The sequence below is a fragment of the Hippocampus bargibanti genome, linkage group LG12 (assembly GCF_051943395.1).
Source record: "Hippocampus bargibanti isolate YZ-2025 linkage group LG12, ASM5194339v1, whole genome shotgun sequence".
NCBI lineage: Eukaryota > Metazoa > Chordata > Actinopteri > Syngnathiformes > Syngnathidae > Hippocampus > Hippocampus bargibanti.
In genome coordinates this window covers 1,062,119-1,075,312 of record NC_142745.1, presented here as the reverse complement: position 1 = coordinate 1,075,312, position 13,194 = coordinate 1,062,119, and the positions used below count along the sequence as shown (strand labels likewise).

The window sequence follows — 13,194 nt, the reverse complement described above, 5'->3', positions numbered from 1 at the left end:
CCGTATGTTAAAACGATTGTTCGTCATCGCCATTTCCATTCAAAATGGCCGCCAACTACAGCGTAGAACACATTACATGAACATGTCCATGGCCAAAATGAACCTTTCAAAGCAAAGTACGACCGAACCGCTTTACAACGTACCATGAGGCACATAACAAATCTGTACGTGATCACGGTTCATCATCGGAACCATTTCCATTCAAAATTGCCGCCAACTATGATGTAGAATACAGTCTAAACATCTGTCCGTGTAAAAACATGAACGTGCATCACAATATAAACATGTCAAATACAAACATGTGTCTACTGTATGAAGAAAAAAAAAATACATTTTTTTTTTATTAGACATGAAAGAACTGCAGCGTTTCGACTTTGTCTTTGAAAACATTCAATCAGCAAAGGAAAAGTGCCTTCTCCAGTTCCGGACGCGCCGCGCCTCGAAGGCGTTTACGATCGTCCTTCAATGTATTGGCCTCGAACTCTGCCACGATTTTGTTGCCCTTACGGATGGTTGTCGAAATCGGCGACTTTGCCAATTCGCAGACTCGGCCGAGCTTCGTCCGGGAGACTCCCTTTCGAAAGTGCGACACCATTTCAGCCTTCACAGACAGCACCCTTTGCTTCCGTTTTCGGTGTACGACGCTATCGGTGTGTTGCGAAGCAATGGAAGGGAAATCGGTGCGCTGTACATTTTGTGTGTTAGCAAGTTAGCATAGCACAGTTCATCATCACCAAGTTGCTTTTCACGATTTTGTCTGAAAAATCCGGTCGTTACAATGACGTTTTTATTGAAAAAGGGTTCATTGTCTACAAAAAATTAAAATTACAGTGATACCTCGTCTTACAAATGCTTCATCTTACGAACTTTTCGACTTATGAACATTAAATTCACGAGAATATAATCTTGGAATACAAACTAGTTTTCGGCAAACGAACCAAATCACCCAGCGCCACGGTGGCTGGCGGACTAATTTTCGGCGGATGAACACCAAACCACACGGTCGAACAGTGCCACGATGGCTGGCGGACTAGTTTTCCACACACCCTCTGTTTGAGTGCAGACATGGTTTGCTATCAAGTGGAGTACATTTGCTATTATGGGACCGAAAAAGACCCCACCACAGGCTAGTTTTAAGCCAAAGAGGAGACAAAAGAAAATTACGGTCAAGCAGAAGAAGGAGATCATCAAAAAACACCAACGAGGTGTGCATTTGTGTGACCTAACGTCCCAGTACCAGTATGCTAAATCGACCATTGCTACGTGTGGCTAAGGGTGTTTCTGTGTTGTCTAAGCAACGGTCTCAGGCAATTGAAGAGGTTGAAAAACTTTTGTTGATTTGGATTAACGAAGAGCAGCTCGCAGGGGACGGTGTGAGTGAGGGTATTATCGCTGAGAAAGCACGGCAACTTCACTCGGATATCATCAAGAGTCAACTACATCAACGACCATCACAAAGGTCAATTAAACCACTTTATCATACAGTACAGTTTATTTATTTAATTACAAACCAATAGCACATTTATTATACATAAAATAAGGTCTATTTTGCGTAGTTTTAAGGCTTATTTAGTAGAAAATTATGTTTTATGGGGACCCGGGAACGGATTATTCGAATTTTTAGTGGTTTCTTATGGGAAATAAATGTTTGGCAGACGAATATTTCGCCTTATACACACTTTCCGGGAACCAATTATGTTTTTAAGCTGAGGTATCACTGTAATTGCGTGAAATCGGGACTTGAAAATGCTAATGGAGTACATTGAAAGGAGTCTTCATCCCTGTTTGATTTTTGGTTTCTTGCGACGACTCACAGGAACAGTTATGTTGACTTAATTTTTATGTTGCTACATCAAACCAAATTTAGCAGTTAAGTTTTACCCCCCAAAAAAACAAACAAACAAACAAACAACGCAGTCACAAGAGTTTGTTTCGGAAATGGCCCCTACATCACCATTTTATTGGTTTCAAGGCGATAGACCTCTTGCGTCTTTTCCTCCATGGTTTCTTTCTTTTCTTTTTTTTTATTGCTCTTCCCGTAATAGACTCATCGAGAAATTTTATGTTGATTCATCCCCCCGACCCAAACTGCATATCCTCACCAGGGTCGCTGGCATGCGTGTCAAACTGACAAACTTTAATCCAAAACAAATGAGCCCGCAATTGATTTAAGTCGCTGCTTCTCGAGACCCTCCGCCAAATTGTATTTTTGGATTGTCGAATGAAATTGAAATGATAAATCATGGCTTCTTGAGCCTTTTAATTTGTTTTTTAACCTAACCGAGATAAGACAGCGCTTCTGAATTTCATGCCACTCAGTCAAAGAGGCGGTCTGAATTTTCGATGAATTGCAAGAGGACGCCCCATCGCGTGATGGACAACGTGGTCGATTTCGAGCTGACAGTCTTCCGAAGAATTTGCATCTGAGCTTCGATTATAGTACGCCTTCCCCTACAGACCCTGACGGAGACTCTTTATAGCTTAAAAGGTCTCAGCGAGTCGGATCCAGATGTTCATGCCTCTCTCTTGGCCCACGTTCGACGTTCAGAGATTTAAAACAAAGTGAAACCGCTATGTCATTTATATGAAGGGACTCGTTCAAAGTAACAAAAGACACTATGCTCACAGTGAAATAACATTTCCCCCTTTTGTCCCTGAAGTAAAACCCTCGATGGTGGAAATTGTATTCCGAGCAAAGAATTTGTAACGTCTTCAAATTTAAACCTGTGTTTTGGACTCGGAAATAGTTAGCGGCAGGTTTGGACAACGACATGACTGACCGAGTTTGTATTTGTCAAGACAAAGACGAGACACAAAATCAAGAAAGAGCACTCGCAGAGGATGAAAAAGAAGGAAGGAGAACAATGGGGGAAGGTGGACGTCAGAAGGAAAAGAATCAAGAAAGAAAAAGGACATTTGAAAGGGATCAATGATGCAAAGTATTGAAAAGCGCAGTCGAAAACGACGGATGTGATGTTGGCACATCTGCCTCACAGTTCGAGGTTCTGGGTTCCAGGCCTAAGAGAGAGAGAGAAATAAAATGAGGCATTAAAGATGGAAAAAGAACAATGATAGTCAAAGGAGGGGTGGGGGGGGGTGGGAAACGAGCTATGTACAGTAAGGGAAAGGAGGAGTGAGTTAAAGGGAAAAAAATGGAGGAAATGAATGTCTAAATAATCTGCCTGCCGCAAAAAAATACAACAAAAGCTTAGCTCATTCACTGCCATTCGCAAATTTCTTCAAGAATTTAAAAGTATGACGTGGAGCGCCATTCCCGAATTTGTTCCGGTTTTGTTTTTTCTTGCGAGGGTACCGATAAAGCGCTGGTTAGACCTCTGGCAATGTTTTTCCCTTCCACGAGGGGGCATCATTTGCCTTTTTTCCATGTAAGCGCGTTGTTACAGCTTCAGATGTTGTTAATGCGCGAGAAAAATAATAATATGTACCCTATTTATTCGAGTATAACGCGCAAAATTTACTAGCTAAAAAAGAACTCAAAGTTTGGGTGCGCGTTATAAACGAGGCCTGGAAAAAATTCTCATCTATATTTAATGCTTTATCCCTTCCAGGAGGGGGCAGGATTTCCATAGCTATTCAGTTTGGATTCTCGGACACCCGGATCACGCGCATTCCTTTTTTTTAATTGTTGATTAGCATTTATTTAGCTCCGCTTCATTTCCTTTCCTCGCCTCACCCACACTGAAACGTGAGTTAAGCATTGCTGTTTTGCACAATTATCAATATCCAAAGTTTTCATTCAGTGTTCTTCATATTTTAATTGATATACAGTTAACATCCGACTTGCGACCGAGTTCCTTTCCGACCAAACGGTCGTAAGTCAAAATGGTCGTAAGACGAAATCCATTCAAAATGTTGAATAGAGACTCTGAGGCTAAATGAGTGGGCCTACTCCACCCCCTCTGGTGCCATCACACGGTCGATTGCTGTGTGAGAGTGAGATGCTGGCTAGCTGGCCAAAATTGTCGTACGCGTTGCCGGCCTGCTAGCATGTTGCGATGCCAGGCGTAGAATTCAAATTTTAAAAATAGGGTCTGGAGTTCGTGGTCGTGAATACGGGTGGTCGTAAGTCAAGCTGGTCGTAAGTCGGATGTTACTTGTACTGTTACCTGAAGAAAGTGAAGAAGATTACACTGTCAATAAATGATTTTTATCATGGACACGCATGTGTTGTCACTTACAATGTGTGGTCTGAGCCGAGAAAAAGTGAAACATGTTATACCGATTTTCAATTGAAAATTAGGGGTGCGCCTTATGCACGTGTGCGCGTTATACTCGAATACATACAGTCTGTATGGTATTGTATTTTGTGCAATTTCAAGCTCAAATAACTCCAGACCCGTATAACTTAGGAATTAACTCTTTTTTCTGATAAAAGAAGAGCGTCTAAGGTTTCTAACGCTGCATTGAATGTTTATGTCGTCCTAAAACTCAATATTCTGTGGGTCCTGCAATTTGAGTGAAAATGACACAAACCCTGGCACTGGAGTGGACATGTTTGTACATGGTCTGGCAGTGAATGAGTTAAACAAGACTCCGAATCTTCCCTTGATATTTTGGAGCAGTTTTCGATTTGGCAAAAATGATGGAATGGCGAGAATATATCCCACCGTGTGGGTGCAGTTGTTCTCGACTTGCAACGTGGAAACATCCGTACGCCATGACGGTTCCGTCTGCGTTGCAGGAGTGCGCCACCTTTGGGCAGGATTTTTCTGCGTCGATAGCTAGTCCGGTCGCCTCGAGCCTGCCATCTCTCAGCAACGTTTGTGGCCGCCATGTTGATGTCGTACGTCCGCGCCCCCCCCTGCCCCCCCTCGTGAAGTCGCCGCTACCCAAACGGCTTCCGTCTGCCGAATGTCCCAGCCAACGGGAATAAGCATTGAACTTCATACACCAACAGATGTTTTTGACGTGATTTTCCGGAACCAAAAAATATTGTCGCGACCATATGACCACTTAACCTACCGACACAATCAGCAGACTGCAACAACGGTGCGCTCTCATGCAGTGATTCCGAATGGGTGTGCCATAATGAAAGCTCAAACAGTCAAATAATAGGTAACATCAGCAGCTCTCTAGCTAGCTGTCTGTTGGCTATCTGCCTAGCTAGTTGGCTATCTATTATTAGCTACTCAAATAAATGGAAAGCTATCTAGCTAATGGATAGTTAATGGCTAGCCAGCTGGCTGGTCAGATGGCTAATCGACAGCTAGTGAGCTACTTTTCTATTTGAGTTACTTCCAGTTTGAGTGAACGCTGGCGCGTGTGGCTACCGCTGCTCACCCGCAGAAAAACTTATTCTGTGACTGTAAAGTGACCTTGAGAGTTTTGAAAGGCGCTTAGAAATGAAATCTATCATTATTATTATTATGAAACGTTTGACTTTGTGTATAGCATTTCCTTTCCGTGCCCGCCTCATTTTGCGGCGTGATGTTGAAGAAACCTTCTGACCTGTCGGGCAAACGGTTTTCATCCTGCATCTCCTGCTTTGGCTTCGAGACGGGCAGGTGGTCTGGTCAGGTCTGGGCGAAAGGTCGGGGGCGACGCTCTCCCGCGTGCGGATCTGTTGTCCCCACCTGAAGCCGCAGGGGGCGCCGTCTCGGAGGCAAACGCTCCAGGCGCTCCACTCGGAGAGAGGAACGTCGATGCAGTCATCTGATGCGATCGGCGACCGTCCCGTCACCACCGAAAAAAAAGAACAAATAAAAAAAAGGCAGGAATAGGAAACGGAATTTTGAAAATGGTAATGGAAAATGTGGAGTTTGTCTTTGAAAGAAAAAAACTGAAAAAGGTCCCAAATTACTGGAAAAAAAGACATTTTGACACTCACATGATGGACACATAGGACACATTTTCAGGTTAAGTCGTAATTGCCTATTGGGGGGCGTCCCTTTTTGAGTTTTGTGTTCGACATGTTGACGACAATTGATGGTGTCGAGGGGGGAATCAAAAATATAGTTCCATCTTTCCTTTAAATGGCCCAACAAGGAAACAGAGTTTCTTCAACTATTTTTTTTTTTTTGGGGGGCGGGGGGGTCTTCCAAATTCCATCACACTGGCCTGAGGGGGTGAATTTTCAAAATGAGCAATTGTTACTTGCGGTTTGGCTTTCATGGTAACACACAAAACATTGAACCAGGATGGATGACTTCCTATGTATTTTTTTCATCCATCAGTCCGTCCGTCCCTCCCTCCGTTCGTCCATCCGTTCATCCGTCCATCCGTCCGTTCATCCATTCATCCATCTCACCTACTCTCCATCCAGCCTTTGGTCCATCTGTCCAATCGCCAGTCCATCTAGTCTTTTATATTTCCATCCATCCGTCTGTCCCTCTGTCCATCCATCCATCCATCCATCCATCCATCCATCCATCCATCCATCCATCTCACCTACTCTCCATCCAGCCTTTGGTCCATCTGTCCAATTGCCTGTCCATCTAGTCTTTTATATTTCCATCCATCTGTCCATCTATCCGTCTGTCCCTCCGTCCATCCATCCGTCCATATATCCGTCCGGCCCTCCGTCCATTTATCCATCCATCTCACCTACTGTCCATCCAGCCTTCTGACCATCTGTCCAATCGCCTGACCATCTAGTCTTCTATATTTCCATCCATCCATCCATCCATCCATCCATATTTCAGTTTTTTAAAACTCATTAATGTCATCCGTCCTCACCGAGACATTGGGTGTTCTTCTCGACGGTTCCTGTGGGACAGTCGTTCACGCAGCGGCCATTGTAGAGCTGGTAACCTGATTTGCACTGAGTGCAAAAATCCCGACCGAAGCAGTGCTCACAGTTCGCTGAGCGACACTCTGCAAACAACAACAACAACAATGTGAACATGCAGGATTAAATCCAAGGCCATAGCGGAATGTATAAAAAAAAACCCAAAAAAAAACGTTGTTTGCATGTGCAAGACGTATGATTGTCGGCATTTGTGGCGCGTGCGTACTCAGGCAGCGATTGAGGTGACGTCCCCTCTGTCCAAAGTATCCTTTGGGGCAGGCGTGCAGGCAGCTGCCGCGCTGGGACATGCCGTGCCGCCGCAGCAGCAGGAAGAGACGCTCGGGGCAGCGGACGCAGCCGTTGTCGCGGGAGCACTCTTTGCAATTCACACAAGTCCCCGACCAATCTCGCTCGGCTAGAGATGGGCCGAAAAACAACATCAAACAAAAACACACAAAGGTGAATTCAAAAAAACTGCACTCCAACCACATTTTTGCTCTTGGCGTGTGTTCATTCACACGCAATCATCACATCTGTCCATCAAATCCTTCACATGCGCATCTGTCTGTCCATCCATCCTCTGAACAGCAGGTCAGCAAAAGACCTACGAGGTGTCGGGATCAGGCCAATGTTGCGCACGCATGGAGGCTGCCGACATCAGACACACGTACTTGATTTGTAATCAAATCAATCAATAAACAAACCAACGAATGCACGCTGTAATTTCCAGACCGTGAGCCGTGACTTTTGTTTGTTTGTTTGTTTGGATGGATGGATAGATAGACAGATGGATAAATACTGTTTTTTTAGCAAATGTGTGCTTTGTATCAAATTGGTAGCCTTGCACCATTATTCAGTAGCCAAGAAGTAGCTGTCACATCTCATATAAGAAAGCGGGATATATTTATATCCTCTCTCTATCCGGTAATCGGGTCTACTTTATCATGAACTCCTTCATTGCCAGACGGTGTGTAAAAATGTGTCCACTCCAAGGTAGCGTGTGTCCATTCATGTGGACGCATGATCAAGATGTCCGTCTGTCCATGAGCAAAAATCACAATTGATGTAAACCAGGCTTCCCAGTCAGACTCGACGCCAAACGCTCACATCTGTCTGTCTGTCTGTCCAGTTTTTGATTGGTCCTTGTCATGTGTGCGACGCATCTGCAGAAAGCTGGAAAGCCGTTTGATGGGAGGCTAAGCGGCAGCAGGTGGCGCATGAGGACAAACACCTCTCCGTCGCCACAGATACGGCGGCGCCCCATCGGGTCAAGTTAGGAGCACTTGAGTTGAAATCCAAAGAATTTCAGGGAGATCTCTCAACGTGTGCTCGTTATCCAGTGTAGAGCAGCTGCGTGGTGGTGAATGATTTTAAATGGCTGCAACAGGATAGTCCCTCCGAGGTTACCGCGTATATCTTTGCGTCAAGCCCCGTTTATGAGCTCATGCTAAGCTATCTGCTCCTTCACGTACATCAATGTGTTTTCCACTAGAGTGGATGTGAGTGGACATGAGAAACACGACTGTTCGTTCTATCAAGCCTTTAAACGTAAACGATGACTGCGTAGAAGGCTCAATCAGTGATATTCAAAGAATATTTTCCCAACAGGGAAAGGTTGCAAAATAAGGGCAATGTTACACTTTTACTTTTTATTTCGTTTTATGATATAATTTTTTTTAATTGAAATGTTTGAGAACAATTAGAAAAGGAAAACATGGTCACATTGAGCATCATCTGATCCAGACATCAAAACAAAACATAGTTCATATAACCATCTCTATAAAACATTTTACATTTCTTTTCAATTCTGCTGGTGCAATGTCCTAAAATAAATAATGAAAAAAATAAGAGAATAATAATAATAATAATAATAATAATAATAATAATAATAAAAAAATAATAAATAGTAATGAGAGTAGCAATAATTAACAATTTTGATCTTGAGTGAATTGGGGTTCGTAGGTTAACTTAAAGGACAACCGACGTCTCCAGACAAGTTGTGTCCATAATTTGTAAAATGGCTTCAAATGACTTCTACGGAGCGTATTTGACAAAGATTCCACCGCATATAGCTATATTTCACGTTTTAAGACTCGCGCTGAATATTCTGGAAGTCTTGTTTTTGAGTTGTTGACGAGCCCCACATGACGAGTTTGGAACACCCCTGACTGAGAAAGCAACACACAATACATTTTGCGGTACTTTGTTTGGTCTGAAAACTTCGTGTTGATGGCGAAATTAGAAGAAAAACACATAAATAATGCGATGGTGAATCATTGTGTGTTACAAGTTGGATTGGGAGAAGATGCTTTCTTGTGACTCATCCAGTTCTGAATATGATTCAAATAGTTCTGAAGAGGAAAGCATACGTGTTTGCAATTGATTAAAGAATTTATTCCGTGCCATTTTGAGGCAATAGCGGGGGGGGGGGGGGGGGGGGGGATGTAGCACCAAAAAAGAGGCAGAAAATGGCGACAAAGCTCCGTGTAAGGAATTAATCAGCCCGTTTCCACAGGCTGATTAATTCCTTACATGGAGCTTTGTCGCCCTCTTCTGCCTCTTTTTGGTGCAACACGAAGTTTTCAGACCAAACAAGTAGAGCAAAATGCATTGACGTGATGGAAGGACTGCTACAATGTGTCCTTTTTTCGGTCAGGGGCGTTCCCTCCGTGACGTCACTTCGGGCATCGTCATCAACTCGAAAACAAGACTTCACGAATATTCAGTGCGAGTCTTAAAAGGTAAAATATAGCTATTTGCGGTGGAATCCTTGTAAAATGCGCTCAGTAGAAGTCATTTGAAGTGATTTTACAAATGATGGATGCACCTTGTCCGGAGGTGTCGGTTGTCCTTGAAAGGCAACTTTGATGTCGCCAAATGTCTGGTGGTAAAAGTAACCGCAACCTTTTGTGCTTGGGTGTTTTCTTGAAGGAAGAATAGCGCGGGCTTTATGTAAGATCGGAAAGATGTGAAGAGAGACGCTGCTCTTATGCTTTTAATTACTGTACTTTGGGGGGGGGGGGCTGCAACTCTTGAGGGAAGAATGGCTTTGCCTGATGGATGATGTCAACATTTAACGCCACATCTGTCACCCTTTGCTCCACGCGATGACTTAAAAAAAAAGGATCACTAAGTGCGCATTTGCTGTGGATGTGTGTTGGACAGCTTAGGACGTGCGATGCAGAAGATGAAGATGTTAACTCACTTGTTCAAAGACGAGACAGTGTGAGCGAGACAGCCACAAGTCAAATTGTTGTTAAAAAAAAAAAAAAAAAAAACACAAACAGCAAAAAAAAAAAACGACCATTTCGGGGATGGCGTCACCACTTCGAAATGCTCCATCACCAATTTAATGGGCCGATTAATCACCAATTTATTTCGCTGTCATTGAATAAAACGGGTTGACACGGCCAAAACACACGCACTGACCGACCCCCCCCCCCCCCCCCCCCCCCCCCCCCCCCCCCCCCCCCCCCCCAAAAAAAAAAAAGAATGAACTAATTCACTGCCAGGTGATGTGCATAAATGTGTCTACTCTAATGCCAGGGTTTTTGTCATTTTCACTGAAATTGCAGGACCCGCACAGTCCTAAAACTCAATATTGTGCGGGTCGTGCAATTTGAGTGAAAATGGCAAAAACTCAGGCACTGGAGTGGACGCATTTTTGCAGTTAATATGTATGTGCTGCATTCCATCTACATTTTAACCTCAGACTGTCTACCCTGTGAATCAAACGCGTCCCTAAAAGCCCCCCCCCTCCCCCACATGCAGAAACAGAGACGCTGACGCTGAAAACGTAGCGCTCACGTAGGGAAAGGTGGTCTCATGTCTATCAAACGCTTGCCTTGAAACCACATGACTACGCTGAAAACACATTTTGAAGGTCACGGTCTCGTCTTTCCGACTCGAGTCTTGAAACGACTTGACCATTCCGGGTTCCAAAATGGCCCAATAGGTCAGAAAGCACCGGACCCTGACTTGGCCCGGGATTCTTTATCTTTCAAACAAGCGATGATGGAAGCCGAACTGTGTCATGTCATTTTATGAGAGGCAAGTCCTCAGTTTGCATTTGTGGCTCGTCTATAAAAATATTCATTGCAGCTGTGTGGCAACATTGAAAATTACCGGCCATCAAATTAACAGAAGATTTAAAATCAATTTGACGACAACAACGAAAAATCAATTTCCGGACACGGCTGGCCACCATGAATATAATAGTGTGTACCAGAAGTGTCAAAGTCATTTTTTGTTCAAGGCCGCTTTGGAGTTATGGCTTCTCTTGAAGAGCCGATGCGAAATCTCATTATTTATTACCCATGACAAGTTGCCATTTCCATACAGATTTCAGCAAAGATCATGAAAATTGACACATGATTTGCTTTCGCGTGCCGAATAAAATGATATGGCGGGCCTTGACTTTGACACATGAGGCGTATACCGCACACTAATGATAGTCATACAACGTCACCTCGAAGGACACAACAAATTAATCTGTTATAGTAGTCGCTTGTAATCGTTTCCAATAAAATGGCCGCCAACTATGATGTTACAATAGGTTATGAACATTTACGGATGTAAAAACATGAAGATAAATAAAAAAAAAAAAGTCTGTAAAGTCCCCAATCGAGACGTCGATTATAATTATGTATATGAATAGAAAAATAAAAAATCAAAGACATGAAACAAACAACTACAGCGTTCCCACTTCATTTCTGAGAAACATTCAGTCACCAAATATTGCCCTGAGTATGGCGCCGATGTTTGAGAGACTCCCTTTCGAAAGTGAGAGACAATTTCAGCCTTCAAAGGCAGCGACATTCGCTCCCGTTTAACGGCCATGTTTTCCAGCCACGTGCTCAAAACCACGCCGGGACTCCGTGAGTGACGGCAGGAAGTGCTACAATCAACACAATCGCTCATTCGTGTTAAGCAACAGAGGGGAATCCCCCGCGGTGTCCATTTTGTTCATCAGCAAGGTGGCGGCCGTAGTCAGCTTTACGGGGTTTGTCCCTGCAAAGGCCTTTTTGTGATTTTGGGGGTGAAAACTAGAGGGACTTTGAAATGGGAACGTTAGAGGGTTGGAAGAATTGGGCTCCGGTCAAAAGAGGTTTTCCACTGCATCGTGCATTCATGTTAGAAACCGGCGTCGTGCACGCTTAGGCCACAAAAATGTCTTTGCCTTGACATAAATCAGAGTTTTTACAATCAGAATTTCTGGTTTTTTTTCTCCAAAATTTCGATAAAAAATAGGGTTTTGAGAGATGTATTTATTTATTTATTTGTTTGTTTGTTTGTTTATTTATGTATTTAAAGCGTTACAGACACTGTGATTTTTGGGTGTCACATTTTTAAAAGAAATGAAAAGGGAGAATGCTCTTTCTATTTGTGAGACCTTGAGATGGTTTTTCAAATGGATTCTTACGGTCTTGGTCTTGTCAGGGTCTTTTCTTTGTCTCAGTTTGTTACACTTTTGGTCTTGTCTGCTTCTAAACTCTCAAAACGTCTTGGTCATATCTTTGTCTCTTTTCCAAAAAGTCTTGGTCTAGGTTATGGAGTTTTTGTCTCCCATTCAGTCTCATCTCGTTCAGAACTCTCAAAGTCTCTGTCTTGTCTTGGTCTTGACTCGTAAAGACTTGGTCCTGAGGAGTCGACTTCTGGTCTTAGGCAAGACTTGGTCTTGGCTCGCGGGTCTTAAGCACAACACTCACATCTTACACATTGATTTAATCATTTTGGGGAGGACAACGGCCAGTACGTCGGATGAAATACATGTTCTGTTCAAAGTCTACAATCATAATCAGACACAGGACTAGAAAAATCCTCCAGCAGAAGTCCAAATGCTGTCAGTATCGATCCTAAAACACATCAAAGCACGTTTCAATGGACGACATTAGTAGGTGGTCCGGTTCTGCTAAAATTGCTTTTCAAATGAAATTTGTAAAGGCATGTTTTAAGGCGGAAAGTGTGGCCATCAAACGCGTGGCAATTGCACCCTGCGTACTCACCATCCGCTCGACTCTCGCTCCTGATGGCGTCGCAAAGCAAAGACATCGCAATGGCGACGAGTGGCAAACGCATTTGGGCTCCTGGCAGGCGGTCACATTCAGAGCCGGGCTGCCGACATCCGCGGGCAAAGTCCAGACTTGCTGACCATGTACTTCCACGATGACAAAGATGAAATAAATGGGGGGGGGGGGGGGGGATGGAGCAGGTCCAGAAAAGATCACTTTATCCGTCCGTCCTTTACTAAAGATCACCTGAACGGGAAAGGAGCTGGATGGAAGCAAAGGTTCCTCCTCCTGGATGCTTTCAGAGAAATGCCGCCACTTACTGACTCTGACAGTTTTTGCCATAAACAAGCTGTTTTTATTCTCCAGTTTTTTAACCCTTGCCAGGGTTATAAGTGCTTCCATATTTGCAGTGGGCTCACTCTCCCCCATCCCCTT

General features: G+C 43.7%; 1 protein-coding gene across 2 annotated transcripts in view; it reads right to left on the bottom strand.

Annotated features, from left to right (window-relative positions):
* The window catches only part of rspo4 (R-spondin 4), a 27,085-nt gene extending 13,891 nt beyond the window's left edge, over window positions 1–13,194 (bottom strand). The window contains exons 1-5 of one of the 2 annotated variants that reach the window (XM_089009300.1): window positions 12,754–13,194; window positions 6,975–7,163; window positions 6,697–6,834; window positions 5,470–5,673; window positions 262–3,018 (exon numbers count right to left, since the gene is read on the bottom strand). In XM_089009300.1, the coding sequence (XP_088865426.1) occupies window positions 2,927–3,018; window positions 5,470–5,673; window positions 6,697–6,834; window positions 6,975–7,163; window positions 12,754–12,826 (696 nt within the window). In that variant the 5' untranslated portion in view covers window positions 12,827–13,194 and the 3' untranslated portion in view covers window positions 262–2,926. Of the gene's footprint in view, window positions 1–261; window positions 3,019–5,469; window positions 5,674–6,696; window positions 6,835–6,974; window positions 7,164–12,753 lie in introns of those variants that run through there. The other variant, XM_089009299.1, reaches the window with a different exon arrangement.